We start from the raw sequence: 18,134 nt of genomic DNA, 5'->3' as shown, positions 1-18,134 counted from the left end.
TAATGGAACCCGAAACCAGGCTTTCCCAATACTTTTCGAGAGCGTCTTTCAACACCATACGCTGACAGCGTTATTCAGGGGTGGTGGTTGTCAAAACTACCTTAATACGGTCAAGTCAAGACAATCTCGCTTGGGTAGACAGGGCTGCCAGGTGGATCTAGGGTTTCTCATCCATCATAAACAACACAATGTGACGGCAACATCTTCTTCCCTCCTGCGATCCTCGCCACAGGCATCGAGTATCTGGGATAAGGCAGCTCTTACAAGCAAGTTGCTGTGTCGGTCGCAACTTTCAAATAAGCATAACTCTATTGCGGGGGAACGATCTACCGTCACGTCGCATTCGTGATGATCAGTTGCCCTGTGCGATAAGAAGAACGCGGTCTTCAGCGGGGAGCGATATGGGGCGGACGGGGGCTTGAGGTCGTATTTTGCAAAGACACTCCACTTTGAAGAAAGGGGGTATCCTCTCTCCGTTAACCTTGGGGGGGATTTCCATCCCAGCCGAGTCTTCATTTTTTTCTGCATCTCATCAAAGATTCTCGACGGGGTACATCATGGGCATCGTCAACATGTTTCCGACTGCAGCAGGCATCGCCCTGGCCGCGGCCTGCTTGTCCCCTGTGGCGGCCGCAAGTACATGCAGCAGCAGCAGCAACTCGACGCGGGCAGCAGTTCCGAGCGCCGTCCTCCCCCAAGGGACCATCAGAGGGTTCCGTGATGCCAGCTGCAACTCCGTCTTCCTGGGCGTGCCCTTTGCCGGCACAACGGGCGGCGGGAACCGGTGGCGGGCGCCGCAGGACCTCCCCAGGTCGAACCGGACGTTCGCCGCGACGTCCTACGGCCCGACGTGCCCCCAGGCCATCTCGGGCGACCTCTTCAGCCAGCAGGGCGAGGACTGCCTGAACCTCAACATCTGGGCGCCCTCGGCCGGGGAGAACCTGCCCGTCTTCGTCTACATGTACGGCGGCGCAATGGTCACGGGGTCCAACAGCAACCCGCAGATCCAGGGCTCCAACTTCGCCCGCAAGGGGGTCGTCTACGTCAACTTCAACACTCGCGAAAGCGTCTTCGCGTCTCCTCACTCAGCGGAGCTGGCCAAGGAGGCGGACGGCGGCGCGGGAGGGTCGCAGAACTTCGGCATCCTGGACGTCGAAAAGGCCCTCGACTGGGTCCGCGAGAACATCCACGCGTTCGGGGGCGACCCGGAGCACGTCGTGTTCGGCGGCCACTCGTCCGGCGGCGTGCACGTGGACCACTACCTCTGGAACCACCCGGACTCGTGGCTCAAGGGCGCGGCGCAGATGAGCGCCAACGCCATGTCCGGCCCGGCCTTCGCGCCCGTCAACGAGGCCCTCGACGCCGTCGCCGCCGAAGTCGGATGCCCCCAGGCCGGCGAGGGCGGCCAGCTGGACTGTCTCCGCGAGGTGGACGTGTACGCGTTCCAGACGGCCAACTTCAACTCCACCTCCAACACCTGGTTCACGCCCGTCATCGACAACATCACGCGGCACGCCGACTACGCCGCGCGTCTCGCGGCCGGGCAGTACGCCTCCCACGTGCCGCTGCTGACCGGCACCTCGGACGGCGAGGGCACCATCTTCAGCCTCGTGTACGGCGCCGAGAACGGCGACTTCGGCTCGTGGATCAACACCTTCAACGCCGACAGCGCGCACATCGAGGACGACGTCCTGCTGGAGGCGTACAACGCCTCCGACTTCGGGTCCGAGCCCCTCCGGAGCGGCGCCCAGTACGGCGACGCCCGGTTCAACTGCGCCGTCGACTACCTTCTGGACCTGCGCAGCGCCGTGCAAGACACCTGGGTGTACCGCTTTTTCGGGGCGTACGACAACGTCGTCGGAGTCCCCGGCACGGCGCCCACGCACGGGACCGAGGTGCCCTTCTTCCACGGCGGCAACGAGTGCTTCGCTTCCCTCGCCGACGTCACCGAAGCGCAGCAGGCCCTGGCCGATTCCATCCATGACTGGTTCGTCGGCTGGATCAAGGACCCGGCCGCCGGGCCTGCAGGATGGGCCAAGGCCTCGCCTGAGTCCGGCGCTTTGGTCAAACTCGGCGTCCCTGGCGACGAGCTGTCTGCCATTCCGGGATCGAGGGGGGAGTACAACTCTCGCTGTCAGTCGGTACGTATTTGACTCTGGCACTGGATATTCCCGCCCCCTGGCCGCTTTTGATCCTCTTTGCTAACCAGTGTTCGTACCAACGCATTAGGTTTATGGACCTGCTTTTCCCAAGTACCCGGTCGTCCAGTCCGTGGCGGGCATCCTGTAAGGGGCTTTTGTGACGAGCATCTGGCAGCTTGCTGGGTTGGCCCTCGGAAGTCGAACGATGCGTAAAAGTTGTAGAACTACGACCCAAAGAGCAAAATAAGATCGCTATCAAGTCTTGATACAGTTGTCAAGAACGAAGTTGTAATAGAATACAAGTTTCTTTGCGTTGGGTCGCCTAGTTCCCTTATGACCCTTTCAACTTCTCTAAGATTTCCCTAATCGTTCGATCCTTACTAAGATGGAGTGGTTTTGCCGGGAACATGACTCGGCAATTCTCTCTTTCCAGAACGTAGTACGCAAATAGCGAAACATCCACCTCGTTGGAGACGACTGACTGCGTGCCCAGGAGTCAGGACAGGGTGTCTGCAGAGTCGATGCAAGCACCGGCAGCGGACGGCAACAGCCGCATCTTTACCCTCTCTGATCTCAGCATCGCTCACTGGCAGCGTCTTTGATTTGCCGGTGCTATACGAGCGGAGGTGGATCTAGGCATGGTAACCTTGCCACGGCTAGAGAAAAGTGGTGTGATGTGTGATATAATATTCCGGCCAACCGGTCCCCCAATCTCTCTTCGGACTACAAGTACGCGTCTTCTCCTCTCACCCTGCATATGTATCCAGTATTTTCTTTTCGCAACATAGAACCAACAGCCATTCCGTCAGGACAGGGAACTGGAGCAAGGGTCCTGACCCGGTCTCATTACCGGACCAATAACGAGCACGCAAACTGTCATATCATGCAATTGTTGGACATCATCCTTGGACTGGAAGGAGTCTTATGCCTTTTTTGCGCCCAACATGTCAAAAGTGAGCTATTTTTCATTGTTCATCTCAACGAACTGTATGTGTTCGCAGCATAGTTGGTTTATCGAAGCACTCGTTTTTGTCGTCGCCAGTTTTCCAACAGCAACTGGTTGTGCAGACCAAGCTGACGGCTTCAATTTCCAAATCCCCATCGAACAGCCGATCCTAGGACTGTTTGTTATTCAGTAGAAGCCATTCAGGGAGTGGTCGTATTCCATAGTCTGGTAAGACCCCGTACTTCTACACTCAACCTGCCCCTTGTTCCAACAATACGCCGTCGATAGGGAGTTCACGCAGACCATATTCCTCAGAGCCAACGAGAGTTGTGAAGTACTCCGCCACCCCTCGACTAGCAAATTATCTCGGTTAGTGCCTGAAACAAGTATTGGTAGTTGCATCAATCCGACGGATGTATCCGAGATCCGGCCTTCTTGGTACTTTGCCATCAGTTCCAGCTTCCGGAGGGCAACTTGAATCAAGCAACCTGACTGGGAGAAGGAGTCCAGAGGCGCAATGGCAGTTTCACTCAGAGCCAGAAGCCCTTGTTATGGACTTGAAGGTGTCATACCTAGGAATCATCTGCCCATCGCACAAGCACACAAGAGGCCTGGTGGGATAATGTAACCTTCCGCGGAGCAGGGATGCCGCCTCCGCTCCCGGGAACCCACTTCCCCCCCGGGGCCCTGGTACGGTGTTTGCGGGGGTTCATCCAACCGCATACGACCAGTCACCTTCTTGGTAGTCTCCCAAACTTCCAACGACCGATTGATACTTTTCTCTCTTGTCCTTTCTTCCTGCCGTCCACGTTCTTGATTCCGGGAGGCGTAACACTGTTGTGTGGGTTGGGAGCCGGTTGCGACGGAGGGTTGCCAAGGCGGCAAAATACATTTTACCAAGATTCGTGCACAAATCACGGAGATCTTAGAGACATTCTTGGCTTTGAGGGCGGAAAGATGGAGTAGATCTGTATGCTCTTACAGATTCCCACAGCATACGGCGGTCAACGGACTTGGTAATTTCAGCCAGTGGTTCCAGATGGTCTTGTCAAAGCTACCAGGTCGATCCGAGCCAGACGCTCCTCTTCCCCCATTTTTTTCTTTTTCCTTCGTCGGAGCAGCACTGCGTCCCTCTACACTCTACAGGTAAGACTGAAAGACCTTGTCGTACTTCTCCCTCGTCGCCCGGTTGCCGACCCAGACGTCCTTCTTCCCGTCCACGATCTCGATGTCGGTGCCGACGAAGGTGGCAACCATGCCGGCGCCGAAGGCGGCCTTGTCGATGAAGACGTGCTCGTCGGGCTCGACCACCTCGAGGTAGTACGGGTGGGCGAGCATGGCCGCGAGCACCTCGTCCGACTTGTAGAGGAACATGGCGATGCCGTCAAACTCCACCGGCTCGGTGGCGGCGGGCTCGGTCGAACCCGCTGCCGTAGGGAGGATCTGGCCTCCGACTTGAATCTGAGGCGAGAAAGTCAGCCCACTCCCAAGAAGACGACGGCATTCTGATCGTGGGGGTTCGTCTGACGTACCTGCTGGTAGCGCGTGATGTTGAAGTGGACGGCCAAGGGCGCGACCTTGGGCGCGTGCTCGGTCTGCCAGTAGTCCCAGAACTGGTCCCGGGTGACGTTGGCGGCCCGCTTGACGTAGGTGACCATCTGGGTCTGGCCGGTGTTGGTACAGGAGGCCATGCCGCCGGCGAGGAGCGTGGCCGCGATGGCGAAGGGGACGGCGAGGCGGACCATGTTCTACTTGGAATCCCGGGCGGGAGAGATGTCGAGAACTTGGGCTGAAGTGGTCTGACTCGGGAACGCAGTGGACAGTGAGTGGGTTGGCAAGGAATCCGGGAAACTGGAATTTCTGTAAGTTTCAGACAGAGAGGAGTGGGAGAGGGAGGAGGGGAGGTATGTGTAGGTCAAGACTTTTATCCCTTTCGTTACGTTAGGGCAACGTTTGCTTGTCAACTCTCCCGTTCCCAGGAGATGGAAGACCGCTTTTTCTTCTTTTGGTCTCGATCTCCGTGCCATGTCGATTTGGCCTCTCTCCGGGGGTCTTGTTGTTAACTCTGTCGGCTTGATGCGTGAAATATGGACAATACAGGAACACGCGAGAGTCGAGACGGCGGTGGAGTTCTCTGCATGCCCCTTGGATTGTGATTCATCAATCCGTTGGCGCCTTACAGGTAGATGGAGGGGGCCCTGGAACCTTTGTCATTGAATCCACTCCAAGCGATGCATGGATACAAGCCGCGGAAAGGCACTACATGAGTCTTCATTTGAGAGTATATACAACGGTAGGGGATGTAGATTTCCTGGTCCTGCGGTCCTTTGGAAGCCAAGCACAAGCACAGGCACAGGCATAGGCACCAGGGTATAGGAGTTTGTCGACCGGGAGTGTGAGGGTCTTCTGTGGATGCATCATGCTTCGCGTTGACGGTTGGTTGTTGGAACTGGAAACCGGAAGAGTGGCGATGTGATAGCTCGGTTTCTTGGCTCTCGGCCCCCTTGTCGAGAAATCATGGGAGACGTGATTTCACTTCATCCAACTGACCGGGACATTCCGCTCGCGAGATGTCGACAAAGAGACAAACCTGGTGGTTATGGATAAATGCAACAGGAGCCACAACGGCTTTTCTTCGCGTTATATGCGTTAGCTCACTTCCAATTTCTCTCGCTCTCCCCTTTCGGCTCTCTCGAGTCTTTTTCTTTTTCATCCCCTTTCCTCTTGAAGGATCTGTCCCGCCCGCAGTCTGGCCGCGTCCCGATGGCCGAGTTCCCGGTGACGAACGGCGTGACGACCTTCATCGCGGCGCCGGCAGGCTACCGGGTCGACTTTGAGCACCCGCAGCAGCAAAATGTGCTCGAACACTATCTCGTGTTCGGGGTCCTGGGTCCTTTGGCCCTCCTGACCTTGGTCCAGCGGTTCTACACAAAGTTCTTCCTCTCTGACGGTCCCAAGATCGACGATTGTGAGATCCCCCTTCCCTCCCCCTGAAGTCCCCCCTTTCGTGCTTAGATCGAGGCTGACGTTGGCGACCTGGAGTTTTGATACTCTTTGCTTGGGTGAGTAGAATGAATCTCTGACAGCCCGCCGTCTTCGACTACTTACTGACCCCTTTCCAGATTGCATCCATCGTCATGCAATCGGTGCAAACATGTAAGGATCCCACCTCCCCCAATGGTATTCCAGGCGCAGACGCTGACTATCGTAAGGGTCCGTATCGATCGGCGGGCTCGGTCACCACGCGTTCGAGATGTCGATACAGATATACGAGAAGCACATGCTGGTTCGTGTTCCGCCTTCTGCTCAACTTACACTCTCAGACCTCGCTCACTCACACATGCTCACACTTCTCCTCAACCCCAGAGCTCCTACATCGTGGCGCCCGTCTTCATCGCCTGCAATGGTTTCACAAAGACGTCGCTGCTGACGGCATACCTCAACATCTCTCCCCAGAGGTGGTACCGACGGGCGATACTGCTCGCCATCGTCATGGTGGCCGCCTACACCGTCGTCATCGCCTCACTGCTCCTCTTCCACTGCCAGCCGATCCGCACCAACTGGGACCCCTACAGCCCGGGGCAGTGCCTTAACTCGGCGGTCCTGTACATGGCCATCGCCGTCTCCAATATCGTGTCCGACGTCGTCCTCTTCGTGATACCCATACCCATGGTCCTGCGTCTGCAGATGCGGCCGGCGGTCAAGGTTGGGGCTGTGCTGATGTTTGGCATCGCGTCCATGTATTTGTTTCCCCCCTTTTTTCTTTTTGAAAAGACTAGACGGAACGACACTGAAAAACCCCCCTCGGTCAGAACCGTCACGACTTCTGTTGTTCGCTTGGTGTATATGCAGTCGCTGCTTTCGACAAATGATATCCCGTGGGTCGCAGCGCCGGCGAACGTCTGGTCGTAAGTGCAATGGACTGTCAACTGGAGAACACCATGATGGAAACCCCTTACTTACACTATCAACGTGCCCTGACAGCTTCGTCGAGGTGAATTTGTTCATCATCTGCGGCTCGATGCCGACCTTGCGGAGGTTCTTCCGGGCTATGGCGCCCAAGCTGATGGGCTCCGAGGGCTCGAGGGCGAAGCAGAGCGCCCACGCGAGCGCGTCTCGGGCTCAGCGGAGTCACTACTCCCAGTTCGACGTCGAGATGGAGAGCCTTTCGAGCGAGACGGCGGTTCTCGAGGAGGACAAGACGAGCGGGTTGAAGGAGAATACGTAGTACTCTGAGGGTTTCGTTCGGTCGGACCGTCACGCCAAAGCCAGACTACCACCATATTGGTCTATTAGACAATTTGAAGAGATAATACGATTACGTTTTATTGGATATCATCATGCCATGAAATCTGCTCGCTGTTGACATAGGAAACCGCTCTTGAAAGGCCGTACATACAATACTCCAACACTGTTCTTACAACACCATAGAGACACCCAACAACCTTCAACGATGCCCCAACTTGGACCCGGTTAAGCTCACGGGACTGACGAGACTGATGCGGCTCAGCACGCTGCCGGCCTTTCTCCGGATCCGGCTCTCCTTCACCGGCGACGGGGCCGTCGTCGTTGCGCTCAGCGGACTCACCACGTCCGCGTCCTCTTCCCGGTCCTCTCTGTTCCCCGGCACGCTCGCCCGCCGGTCCTCGGCCTCCTCGTCGGTCCGGCTGCTCCCCGTCGTCAAACTTTCCATACTGCTCCCGTCGTGCTCGACGGCGAGACTCAGCCTCTGCCTCCGCGGTCCCTCCAACTCCACGGACGACGCAGGCCTCGCGGCACGTATGTTGCTGCTGATGGCGCCCTCGGCGATGGAGTCCATGAACGGCGCCCCTCCTTGCTGCTGCTGCTGCACGAAGGAACCGCGGTAGACGTCCACGGAGCTCGACGAGCTGGCGTTGACGCTGACACTGGTACTCGTACTCTTACTACCACTACCAACAGCGCCACCCACGAGCATCTTCAGCCCGCGGCGGCCCCAAGAGGGATGCGCCTTGGACGATGACGATGACGACGAAGACGAAGACGTCGTTGAAGACGAGAAGACCTCGACGATGGTCCTCCGCCTGGCGTCGCGCATCTTGCGAGCCGCCAGCTCGAACTGCTCCGCCATGGTCGGGTGGGCCATGACCTCTTCCATCGAGACGGTCAGGTGGTGCGAGCCGGGCAGGCCGAGGCGCGGGAGCTCCTGCGTCAACATCTCGGCGAGCTGGAAGGCCGGCACCATGCTGCCCCAGAGGTCGTAGAAGGCGGCGTTGTGCAGCTGGGCCTCGGGGACGCCGAGGGAGCGCGGGTCCAGGGCCGCCGTCCAGACCCGGGAGATGGCGGCCTGGACGGCGGCGCGGTGGGTCCCGGACATGGCGGCGCCGGCGGTGGCGGTGGGCTTCGGCTCCATCTCGAGCTGCGGCAGCGGGATCTGCGGGGGCACGTCGCGGTAATCGGCGGCCGAGGGGATCAGCGGGTGCAGCATGGAGACGGAGGTGAGCAGCTCGATATTGGCGCAGAGGGCGCGGAGGGCGTCGGCGGCGAACATAGCGGGGATGCGGTTCTCGCAAAAGGTCAGCGAGATGTCGCCGGTGGCGGCGGTCTCCTGGGTCGAGACGACGTGGAGGTCGTAGACGTCCCGGCTGGCGGCCTCGTGGACGGCGAAGCGGCACTTGACGGCGCCGCCGAGGTTGAAGACGGCGGCGGCCTCGCGGGCGGCGTCTTGGTGGCGGTGCTCGACGACGGTGCTGAAGCGCGTCCAGTAGGGCATCTTGGTGCACTTCTCGACCACGTCGAGCCAGCCCATGTTCTCGAACGGGATGCTCGCGACGCGCTGGCCGTGGACTTGCTTGAGCAGCTCGAGCGGGCTGCTCAGCGTGTCGGCGAACCGGACCCGGACGGGGATTGCGTTGGACACGGGGCCGAGGGTGCCGGAGACGTCGGAGCCGTCGGGGAGCCGGAGATGGCGGCCCTCGACGACCTCGCCGAAGAGCACGTCGCCGCTGCCGGCGAGGTTGCCGAGCACCATGGCCCAGGCGGACTTGACGACGGTGTCGAAGGAGATGCCGATGTTGGCCAGGGACATGACGGAGACGCGCTGGGAGATGGTCTTGACGTTGGAGCTCATGGCCGGCGGCTTGCTGTGGGCGACGACGCGGGTCATCTTGGCCCCGTCGAGCACCGAGGCCCAGTGGCCCTTTGCGCTGCCTGCGGCGGCGGCGGCGGCGGCAGTGGTGGTAGTGGTGTTGGTGGTGGTGTTGTTGTTGTTGTTGTTGTTCACCGAGCGGGCAAAGTCAAAGTAGGTCGCCCTCCGCGGCGGGCAGGACGGGGAGACGTAGATGCTCCGGAGGTGCTGGAGCAGCAGGGACACCGAGGCGTCGTCGTACTGGGCGCCGGACAGCCGCAGCACGAGGTTGGACTGCTTCCCGGCGTCGACGAAGAAGAACTTGGTCGCGGGCACCTCGAGGTTGAAGGAGCCCGTCTGGTCCCTCTTGATGAGCTTCTCCGTCATGGCCGACACGCGCCAGGTCGGCACCTCGACGCGCTTGAACTCGGGCACGAAGGACTTGAGCGCCGCCTGGTACACCCTCCGCTCGTGGACGACGAAGGCAGTGCGCAGGATGGGATGGATCTTGGCCAGGCAGAGGCACACGGCCTCGAGCTTCTTGGTCTGGATGGCGCCAGTGAAGCTGAAGGTGAAGTAGGTGAGGCTCGCGTTGCCCTTCAGCAGGCCCGTCTCGAGGAACCTGAGCTGGGTGGCCGAGGCCTCGGCAACGTCGCTTATGGCCTCCCGGGCGACCTTTAGCTTCGGGGCGATGACGTCGCCGACGAAGCGCTCCTCGAACGGCATCTCGGGCGACGACGCGGATGCCGATGCCGGTGCCGATGCCCCTGATGCCGATGCCGATGCCGACGCCGACGACGGAGCGACAGACGTCTCGGTGGACAGCTCCGCCGCCGCCTCGAGGGCGTAATCCGAGCTGAGCGTGATGCCTTGGCAGAGCTCCGTGAGGCTGGCACCGCGGAGCACGTCGGGCAGGGCGATGATGAGCCCCCGTTTCCGGCACGCGACGACGAGGCGGCCGGCGAGGTAGCTCCGGCCGCCGAGCATGACGAAGCTCTGGTTGCCGTGGATGGCCTCGGCCTCGACCCCCAAGACGGACGCCCAGACGGACCGCATGCGCTCCTCGACCTTGGTCAGCGGCAAGGGCTTGATGCCGACGGAGCGGATCTCGTCGGGCGAGGCGACGGCGGACAGGGCCGCGAGCTGCTCCTGGGACAGCCAGCCGACCATCTTCTGCAGCTTGCGGCGGTTCACCTTGAGGGAGGGCGTGACGGGCAGGTGCTTGACGGGGACGAAGACGGTGGGCATCATGTGCGACGGCAGGCTGGTGCCGAGGGACGACTCGATGAGCTTCTTGGCGATGTAGGTGCGCTCGCGGGTCGTCACGCTGATCCTCGTGAGGTCCTCGGAGCCCTCGAACAGCCTCTCGCCGAGCTCGACAAAGGCCGCGAGCGACGGCTGCGCGTCCCGGCTGATGATGGACTCGACGGCGAGGTCGACGCCCTGGCCGAGGCACCGCCGTAGCTTCTGTTCGATCTCAGCTACGGGCAGGGGAGCGGCCTGGCCGATGCCGCTGTTGCTGCTGTTGCTGCTACCGCCGCCGCCGCTACCGCTCTCCAGATCGTCACGGCTGCTCGAGACAAAGTCGAGCATGCCGTCATCCATGTACCGCACGCGATGGCCCGTCTTGAAGTAGCGCGTCCTCGGCTTGCCGTCCTCAAGCGCCAAATCGGCGTCCTGGGGCAGGCGGCACAGCGGCTGGCCGGGGACGAAGCGGTGGGCCAGAGTCGGGCTCTCGATGACGAGCTCGCCGACGGCGCCGATGGGCATCAGCTTGCGGTGGTCCTCCGGGTCGACGATCCAGAAGCGGCCGAGGAAGGGCGGCGCGACGCGGGTGAGGTCCGACGGCCGGGCGACCTCGAGGACCGACACGCCCAGCGGGCAGACGTCCGGGGCGCCGTAGGCGAGCAGGACCCTCGTGGCGGCCATCCAGGGGCCGCAGGTGTCCCCGTCGAGGCGGCGGGTGCGGAAGCAGACCGTCCTCAGGCTCGGGATGGCGGCCGGCGTCATCTTGCGGGCCAGGACGGGCGTCATGTAGCTCCAGTTGACGTCCATCCGGCGGGCGGCGCCGACTATGTCGCTGGTCCGCTCGACCGAGGACGGCACACACACGCAGCCGCCGTGGACGAGGGTCGACAGCAGCTCGACCAGTGCCGTGTCGACGCAAAAGGACGAGAGCTGCATGACGCGGCTGTCCCCGTCAAGGCCGAGGGCGCGGCCCTGCGTGACGAAGGCGGACGAGAGGGCCGCGTGGGGGAAGACTATGCCCTTGGCCTCGCGGCCGCGGGACGAGCCCGGCGAAAGGAGGATGCAGGCGGCGTCGTTGGGCGCGGCCATGGGTAAAGGGGCCTCCATGGCAAAGTTGACCTCGAAGAGGGAGTCGTCGACGACGACGACGCCGTCGACGATGGCCTCGAGGTGCTTCCACATCATGTCTGTGGCGACGACGACCTTGGGCGAGATCTGGCGGACAAAGGTCTCGACGTTGGCCCGGTCCTCGGCGTCGATGGGCACGAAGCAACCGCCGGCTCTGGGAGGGGGTTATCGTGTTAGTTGGATGTATATATACATATATGTGTATCGTATGTTTGGATATATACACATGTGTATATTTGGAAATATAGATATGGAGACAGGAGAACAACACTGCACTGTCACAGTAGTACAACAGTAGTAAAATAAGTACTTACTTCAACACGGCCAGGATACTAATCACCGCCCACTTGTTCTTGTCGAGGATGACCGGCACGGCAACGCCAGGCCGGACCCCCCACTGGCCGAGAAAGGTCGCCAGCCGCGAGACGAGACGGCAGACCTGGCGGTACGAGAGCTCGCCGTCCCAGGCGCAGATGGCCTGGGCATCCGGCCGGAGCCGGGCGTGCTGCGAGACCAAGGCGTGGACGCACCCGGGCGCGGCCTCCTTGCCGCCCTTATCCGCGCCCCAGTCGCTGATGAGCAGCTGGGCGTAGTCCCTGTCGGTGAAGAGGTCGACGCCCCCGACCGCGACGTCCGGGCCCGCCTCGAGCAGGGAGAGCACCGCGCGGCCGAACGTGTTGGTGAGGTTCTCCGCCTGGGCCGCCGTCATGAGCCGGTGCGAGACGCCCGTGACGAGCCGCCCGTTGACGAGCGTCAGCGACAAGGTGACGTCCATGTCGGGCGTGTTGAAGGCCTGGATGCACGAGAGCCTCATCGGCGGCCGCGCCGTCGAGCTGAACCGGCTCTTGAGTTCGTGCGGCTCCTCCTGGTATGACAGACACGTGTTGAAGAGGAGGCCGTCGTCGCGCTGGTGGTGGTGGTGCTGCCGCTGGTTCTGCTGCTGCTGTCCCTGGAGGCTGAGGGCGTTCTGAATCTCCGATATGGGCACGTGCTGGTGCGGGCGGCAGGCCTCGACGTCGTCCTGGATCGTCTTGAGGACTGAGCCGACCGTCTTGTGGTTCTCGAGGCCGACGGAGCAGGCCGTCGTGTTCTCGAACATGCCCACGGAGCGGGCGAGCCCTTCCGGGGCGTCTTCCGCCTCTCGGCCGGACGACCGGTAGCCGAAGCACACTCGGTGGGAGCCGGTAAAGGCCCGCAAGACGAGCGCCCACGCCATCTGCATGAGGACGGACCGGCTGATGTCCAGGGACCGGCAAAAGTCGTCGATCTGCGCCATGGGAAGCTCTACGTGGAAGTTGGTGTGTCTCATGGCGCTCGCGGCGTTGTCGTCGTTGCCGTTGCCGTTGCTGTCATCTAGGAATGTCATCGCTGTCGTCTTATTCGTCGTCTTCGTCGTCGTCGACATCAGGCGCGGGAACAGGCACGGCCTCGTCTCCCGCAGCCGGCCGAGCCAGAAGTTGAGGCTGTTCTCCCGACGGGCCGACGAGATGTACCGGACGCAGGCGGCGTGGGACGGGTCGAGCATCTTCATCGACGACGACGACACCTTGCTACTATTGCTGCTGCTGTTATACATCCTCTTCAGGTCCCAGACAATGTTCTGGAGGCTCAAGGCGTCGCACAGCGCGTGGCTGATGTCGAGCCGCAGGAACGTGCTGGCGTGCGACTTACACACCGACACCCGGTGTCGCGGGCTCGAGGGCGACGTGCTCATGGGCGGCAGCGCGTCGAGGACGGCCACGGGGTCCTCCCCGCCCTCGGCGTCGACGAAGAGCATGTCGGGCGAGCACCGCCGAAGGATGACCTGGTCGAAGAGCCCATCCTCCGAGATGCTGTCGATGAAGACGGTCCGCAGCGCCGGGTACCGCGCCACGATGTGCTGCCAGATGCCGCAGATCTGCGCTTGGTCCGCCACGACGCCGTTAGCCGACGCGAGCTCGTACACGGCGTGGCTGTGGCACGTCTCCATGTCCCGCGTCTGGCTGATGAGGATCTCCTGCTGCAGCGCCGTCACGGGCAGCACATCCTCAATGTCCCGCGCGCTCGAGAGGCCCAGCGCCACGAGCCGGTCCGTGTTGAGCTTCGCGAGGCCCTCGTACGTCGTGTTGAGCATCGGCACGTCCGACAGCGTGAGCTCCTGGCCGCGGTACCGCAGCCGGCCGATGGCCTCGTACAGGAGGTGCTCGTACGTCTGGATCCACTCGGTGATGCGGTCCTGGTGCCTCGAGTGCCGGTTATACACGACCTGCACCGACGCCGCGCCCCGGTCGACCATGGCCGACACCTCGAAGAGGGCGATCCGGGGCACGTCTGGCCCGATGTCGGCGGCCTCGGTCGACCACAGCCTCCCGGGGATCGTCAGCTGCTCGAGCACCCCCTTCTCCCGCTCCAGCTGCTGCACTGATCCGGCGTAGGTGAACATGATCTCGAACGGCCACCCCTCGGTGCTCCTCGCCGCCGCCTCGGACCCGAAATACCGCGACGCGAAGTAGCTCCAGCCGCGCCGCGGGATCGACCGTCTCGTGTCCTTCATCTTGCGCAGCACGTGCAACAGGTCGTCCGCCGCGTCGACCGCCATCGCCACGGGGCACAGCGACGTGAACCAGCCGACCGTCTCGGTGATGTCCACATCCTGGCTCCACGGCTCGCGGCCGTGCTCCTGGTTCCAGACGACGGGAGGCACCCGCGGGCGGTCGTGGAAAGTCTGGCTGAAGGAGAGCAGCAGCGCCGCCATGTAGATGTCCGACATGTCCGTCCTGAAGACCTGGTTGCACGCCGTGTGCAGGATCGACGTCAGCTCCGGGCTGAGGGTGAAGCTGGCGACCGAGATGTCGGCGTACGTATTGAGCGAGTCCTCGAGGCCCCAGTAGCCGTATTGGCCGCCGGGCAGGACACCGGCGTATTCCGGCGGCAACACGAGCTGGTCCGGGGCTTGGCCGGCGATGTACTCCTCCTGCAGCTCGTTCCACCGCCGGAAGGGCATGGAGCGCTCCGAGAACAGCGTGCCCTCGCGCAGCAGCTCGTCGAGGTCGTGGATGATGATGCGCCACGACATCATGTCCACGACCAGGTGGTGCGCGAGCAGGTAGACCAGCTGCTGGCCGTCGTGCGTCCGGAAGTGGTCGACGGCGAACACGGGACCGGCCTCGATGTCGATCGTCGCCTGCGACTGCGCGACGATGGCCATGACCTCGTCCGTCGTGCTGACCGAGTGGTACCGGAACCCGTACGACCCGTCCACCTTGGGCGCGATCCTCTGCGTCCAGCCGTCGACACCGGGCCGGAACCGCGCCCGCAGCATCGAGTGGTGGCCGACGACCGTCGCGATGGCCGCGTGGACGTCCTCCAGCGTCGAGTTGTTCTTGACCCGGAGGAGGAGGCTCTGGTTGAAGCGGTAGCCGCCACCTCCGCCGCCGCCGCCGCCACCACCACCACCACCGCCAGCAGCAGCTCTGGATGCCATGCGCTGCTCGATGCGCCCGCCGATCCCCGTGTCGAAGTACAGCTGCTGCATCGGCGACAACCGGAAGCCCTCGAGCGACTCCTCGCTCCACGCGGCGTCGTCGTCGTCGGCATGCCTCGCGTTCTTCCGGTACGCGCGCGCCGCCAACTGGCCCAGCGTCGGGCACTGCTGGACGTCTTCGGGCCTCACGATGACGGACTTGGTCGTCCGGCACGCCGACACGAGCATCATGGCCGAGATGTCGTCACCGCCCAGCTGGCCAAAGGAGAAGTTCATGCCGACCTGCCTCGGCGGTATCCGGAGCACGTTGGCGACGGCCGTCTGTACGATCCGTTCCATCTCGGTCAGCGGCTCCTGGAAGAGCTCGTGCGACTCGAGGCTCGATATCTGGTGGTACACGTCCTGGTTGATGTTCTGGATCCACGTCTGGAGCCGCCGCCGGTCGACGGAACCCTCTCCGTTGGAAGGCATCTGGTCAAGCACGATCCATGAGCTGGGCACGGCGTGAGAGCCCCCGGACGTCTCGAGGGCCAGGCGGACGGCGGCGACCTGGCTCCCGGCAAAGTGCATCTGCGACTGCGGCACGAGTCGGATGCTCGACAGGCTGGACGACTGCGAGAGGCAGCCCGAGGCCAGCGTGATAAAGGCCACGAGCTTGCCTTCCAGGTAGCCGGCCTTTGGTCTGATGACGGCGGCGTTCCTTACCTGGGGCGTTGACTGGATGAAGAGTTCGATTTCGACACCTGGTTTTCTGAGCGGTGCCACGTCGGCGCTGTCTGACGAGTTACGACGGCAGGACGACGATGTTGTTGTCGTTGTTGTTGACTTTGATGTTGATGTCGATGATGATAACGATGTTGTGGATGCTGACGCTGATGTTGTTGAGCAGGCGCTCTTTCGTCGTTGTCGTCTCCTGGGACTTGAGGCGAAGACATCAGAGGGAGAGGCGCTGTCTTCCTCGGAGTCCTTGGACTCGGGGGGCACGGTCCGAACCTCGACGACCAAGGGGGTGATGCACGTCTGAAGCTCCGCCAGGGTGTGACAGCGGAGGATGTCGCTCGTCCTCACGCCCAGTCCGAGGCTCATGCACCTCTTCTTCAGCGCGACTGCGGACGGTCTGTCGCCCCCGAGGTCGCAGAAGGAGTCAAACAGCTCGATGCTGTTCTTGGGCAGGTTCAGCACCGAGGCGGCGGCCGAAATGAGTCTGTCCTCGACGGATTCTGTGTGGAATGACACCATGGAGGTGTCGATCCTGGGGAGGTGTTTTGGGCTGACTGAGTTGGCCATTGCTGGATTGTCTAAGTGTGCGCTCGGCCCGGTCTGATCTGAAGAAGGGGGGCAGAGGGGGGAAGAGGGAGATGGAGCTTGTGAAATAGCTTTCTCGGAGAGGAGGGGTATCTCAAAAAGGCATCAAGGCGAAATAAAGAAGACGGCCGAGCAGCAAGTGGCCAAATAACACAGATCAGACGTTGGCCTTTTAGGGGTGGCGAGGGTCCGAGAATACGGGGAGCAGCACGAAGCAGGTGATGTCGTTGGTGGGACGAGACGAACAGTCTCTACGTCGTTGGAGGTTGAGGGCAGAGGGGGGGCGCTCAGCTTTGGGGGCTTATTTGTTTGTTGGAGTTGCGTCTATGAAGGTGTAACGCGATGATTAAAGACTACATTCCCAATGGGCCATGGATTTGTGTGTGCGTGTGTGTGTGTATGTGTGTGTGTTTGCATGTACCTGTGTGTACGTGTGTCGGTCACACGAAGAGAGGGAGAAAGAGAGAAGAGGAGAGATGGAGAGGCGATGCGGCCGAGGGTCAAGTCAAGAAGAGATAAAAGAAAAGACTGGATCAAAGTACGTGAGGGGGGGGAGAGGCGAGAGAGGCGATGATGAGGGTGAAATAATGCAGAATCCGGCTTCCTGGGCAGCTCTATTCATCCTTTGGGATCCTTTCGTGCTCGCTCGAAAAGGCAGACAAACCAGAGTATCCGCAAAGAGTAAGACCAAGGACGGGACGGCGGAGTGCGCAAGCGATGGATAGATGGCAAACAAGCAGACCAGGTACCTAGTACAGCAGTGCAGGATGAGGGTATGTGATGGGAATAACATAGCAACCAGCCAGCAAGCAAGAAAGCAAGCAATGACCAGGGGGGGGAGGACTGGCATGATGAGGTAGATCGTGCTTTCGCGGCCCCGGCCCCGGCCACTCTGACGTTCTGGGGGGGGGGGGGGGGGGGGGGGGGTGGGAAAGGGTGTTGAGGGTAGCGTGGTGGTGTTAAGGCTTGCGTGAATGACTAACAGGACGAAAGTCTGGACGGACGGACGGACGGCGGATGGACCAACCATATGGTGTGTATGGGATGGGTGCGACCATCAACCAGTTGAAAGGACGCATGTGTTTGGTAAGGTATGCCGCGCCACTCCAAGACATGGCATGTTTACTATGTCGCCGTCTGCTGCTACTTACAGGCTGGATGGACTTGCATACCCGCATCTAGCTGTACCGGTGGAACGAAACGTCGGGGCCGAGGACAGGGGGGGAGGGGGGCCAGGCATCCGCGGTGAAGAATCAATCCTCAAGATCTACGAGAACTCGCCGTCCGACGGTGATGGGGAGATGGATGAGCTGTCTGTGGTAAACAAAGAGAAGTGCTCCGCCCCCACCCCAATGGAGTTCGATCTGGGGGGGGCTCATGTTGCTGCCTTGGGGGGCTGCACTTCGCAACGGGAGACTAATCAGCTAGTCTCCTGTCAGCGGCGGCACAGCTCATCTGAGCCACGCGGCGGGGCAGATGAAGCCGTTGTCACCGCACCGGCAAACGGAAAGAAGCGCGGCAACGCGGGTGAGCATGGTTTGGGGGGGGGGGGGGGGGGGGGAGGGAAGGGGATGGCTGTAGCATGGTTCCGGGCTGAGATGGGGTGTGGCCCCCCCCCCAAATTGGATCAGAATAGAGTCCAATATCAAAGCCCAGCTGGGAGCAGACAACACAGCAGATAACGCGGCAGACAACGCGGCGGACAGAGCCTGTTTTGTTTCGCTTCGCGTCTGTCGGTATGCAGGCGGAAGCGGATGGTGAGAGAGAAGAGATGAGGGAGAGAGACACACAGTCAGT

The 18,134-nt window shown here is 61.4% G+C and overlaps 4 protein-coding genes across 4 annotated transcripts; 2 read left to right on the top strand and 2 right to left on the bottom strand.

The window, feature by feature from the left end:
* The first annotated feature begins 429 nt into the window (after positions 1–429).
* On the top strand, positions 430–5,028 carry CDEST_06010 (Putative carboxylesterase, type B, alpha/Beta hydrolase). Its single transcript, XM_062922169.1, has 4 exons — positions 430–2,141; positions 2,230–3,094; positions 3,251–3,315; positions 3,376–5,028. Exons 1-2 carry the CDS (start codon positions 558–560, stop codon positions 2,287–2,289), a joined length of 1,644 nt encoding a protein of 547 aa, XP_062778220.1. The 5' UTR covers positions 430–557; the 3' UTR covers positions 2,290–3,094; positions 3,251–3,315; positions 3,376–5,028.
* On the bottom strand, positions 4,228–4,832 carry CDEST_06011 (Putative EthD domain-containing protein; the record flags this gene model as incomplete). The annotated part of the gene is made up of 2 exons (XM_062922170.1): positions 4,228–4,548; positions 4,620–4,832. The coding sequence occupies 2 exons, from the start codon at positions 4,830–4,832 to the stop codon at positions 4,228–4,230; spliced, it is 534 nt and encodes a 177-aa protein (XP_062778221.1).
* Positions 5,029–5,850: 822 nt separating the features above from the next.
* On the top strand, positions 5,851–7,315 carry CDEST_06009 (uncharacterized protein; the record flags this gene model as incomplete). The annotated part of the gene is made up of 7 exons (XM_062922168.1): positions 5,851–6,055; positions 6,130–6,149; positions 6,210–6,243; positions 6,300–6,373; positions 6,454–6,827; positions 6,900–6,995; positions 7,072–7,315. The coding sequence occupies 7 exons, from the start codon at positions 5,851–5,853 to the stop codon at positions 7,313–7,315; spliced, it is 1,047 nt and encodes a 348-aa protein (XP_062778219.1).
* Positions 7,316–7,390: 75 nt separating this feature from the next.
* On the bottom strand, positions 7,391–17,130 carry CDEST_06008 (Putative AMP-dependent synthetase/ligase domain, Condensation domain, ACP-like superfamily). The gene is made up of 2 exons (XM_062922167.1): positions 11,884–17,130; positions 7,391–11,723 (listed from the first exon to the last, which is right to left on the bottom strand). Exons 1-2 carry the CDS (start codon positions 16,317–16,319, stop codon positions 7,535–7,537), a joined length of 8,625 nt encoding a protein of 2,874 aa, XP_062778218.1. The 5' UTR covers positions 16,320–17,130; the 3' UTR covers positions 7,391–7,534.
* Between the last annotated feature and the right edge of the window lie 1,004 nt (positions 17,131–18,134).

Source organism: Colletotrichum destructivum, chromosome 4 (assembly GCF_034447905.1).
Source record: "Colletotrichum destructivum chromosome 4, complete sequence".
Taxonomy (NCBI): Eukaryota; Fungi; Ascomycota; class Sordariomycetes; order Glomerellales; family Glomerellaceae; genus Colletotrichum; species Colletotrichum destructivum.
Note: the sequence above shows the minus strand (reverse complement) of the source record. Positions and strands in the feature narration are given on the sequence as shown.

Bases quoted from the DNA above. Each gene is read 5' to 3' on its own strand.
- CDEST_06008 (XM_062922167.1), bottom strand. From the start codon at position 16,319: ATGGCCAACTCAGTCAGCCCAAAACACCTCCCCAGGATCGACACCTCC. The intron at 11,724-11,883 runs GTAAGTACTTAT...ACCCCCTCCCAG, and splicing joins AGTATCCTGGCCGTGTTGAA to AGCCGGCGGTTGCTTCGTGC.
- CDEST_06010 (XM_062922169.1), top strand. From the start codon at position 558: ATGGGCATCGTCAACATGTTTCCGACTGCAGCAGGCATCGCCCTGGCC. The intron at 2,142-2,229 runs GTACGTATTTGA...CCAACGCATTAG, and splicing joins ACAACTCTCGCTGTCAGTCG to GTTTATGGACCTGCTTTTCC.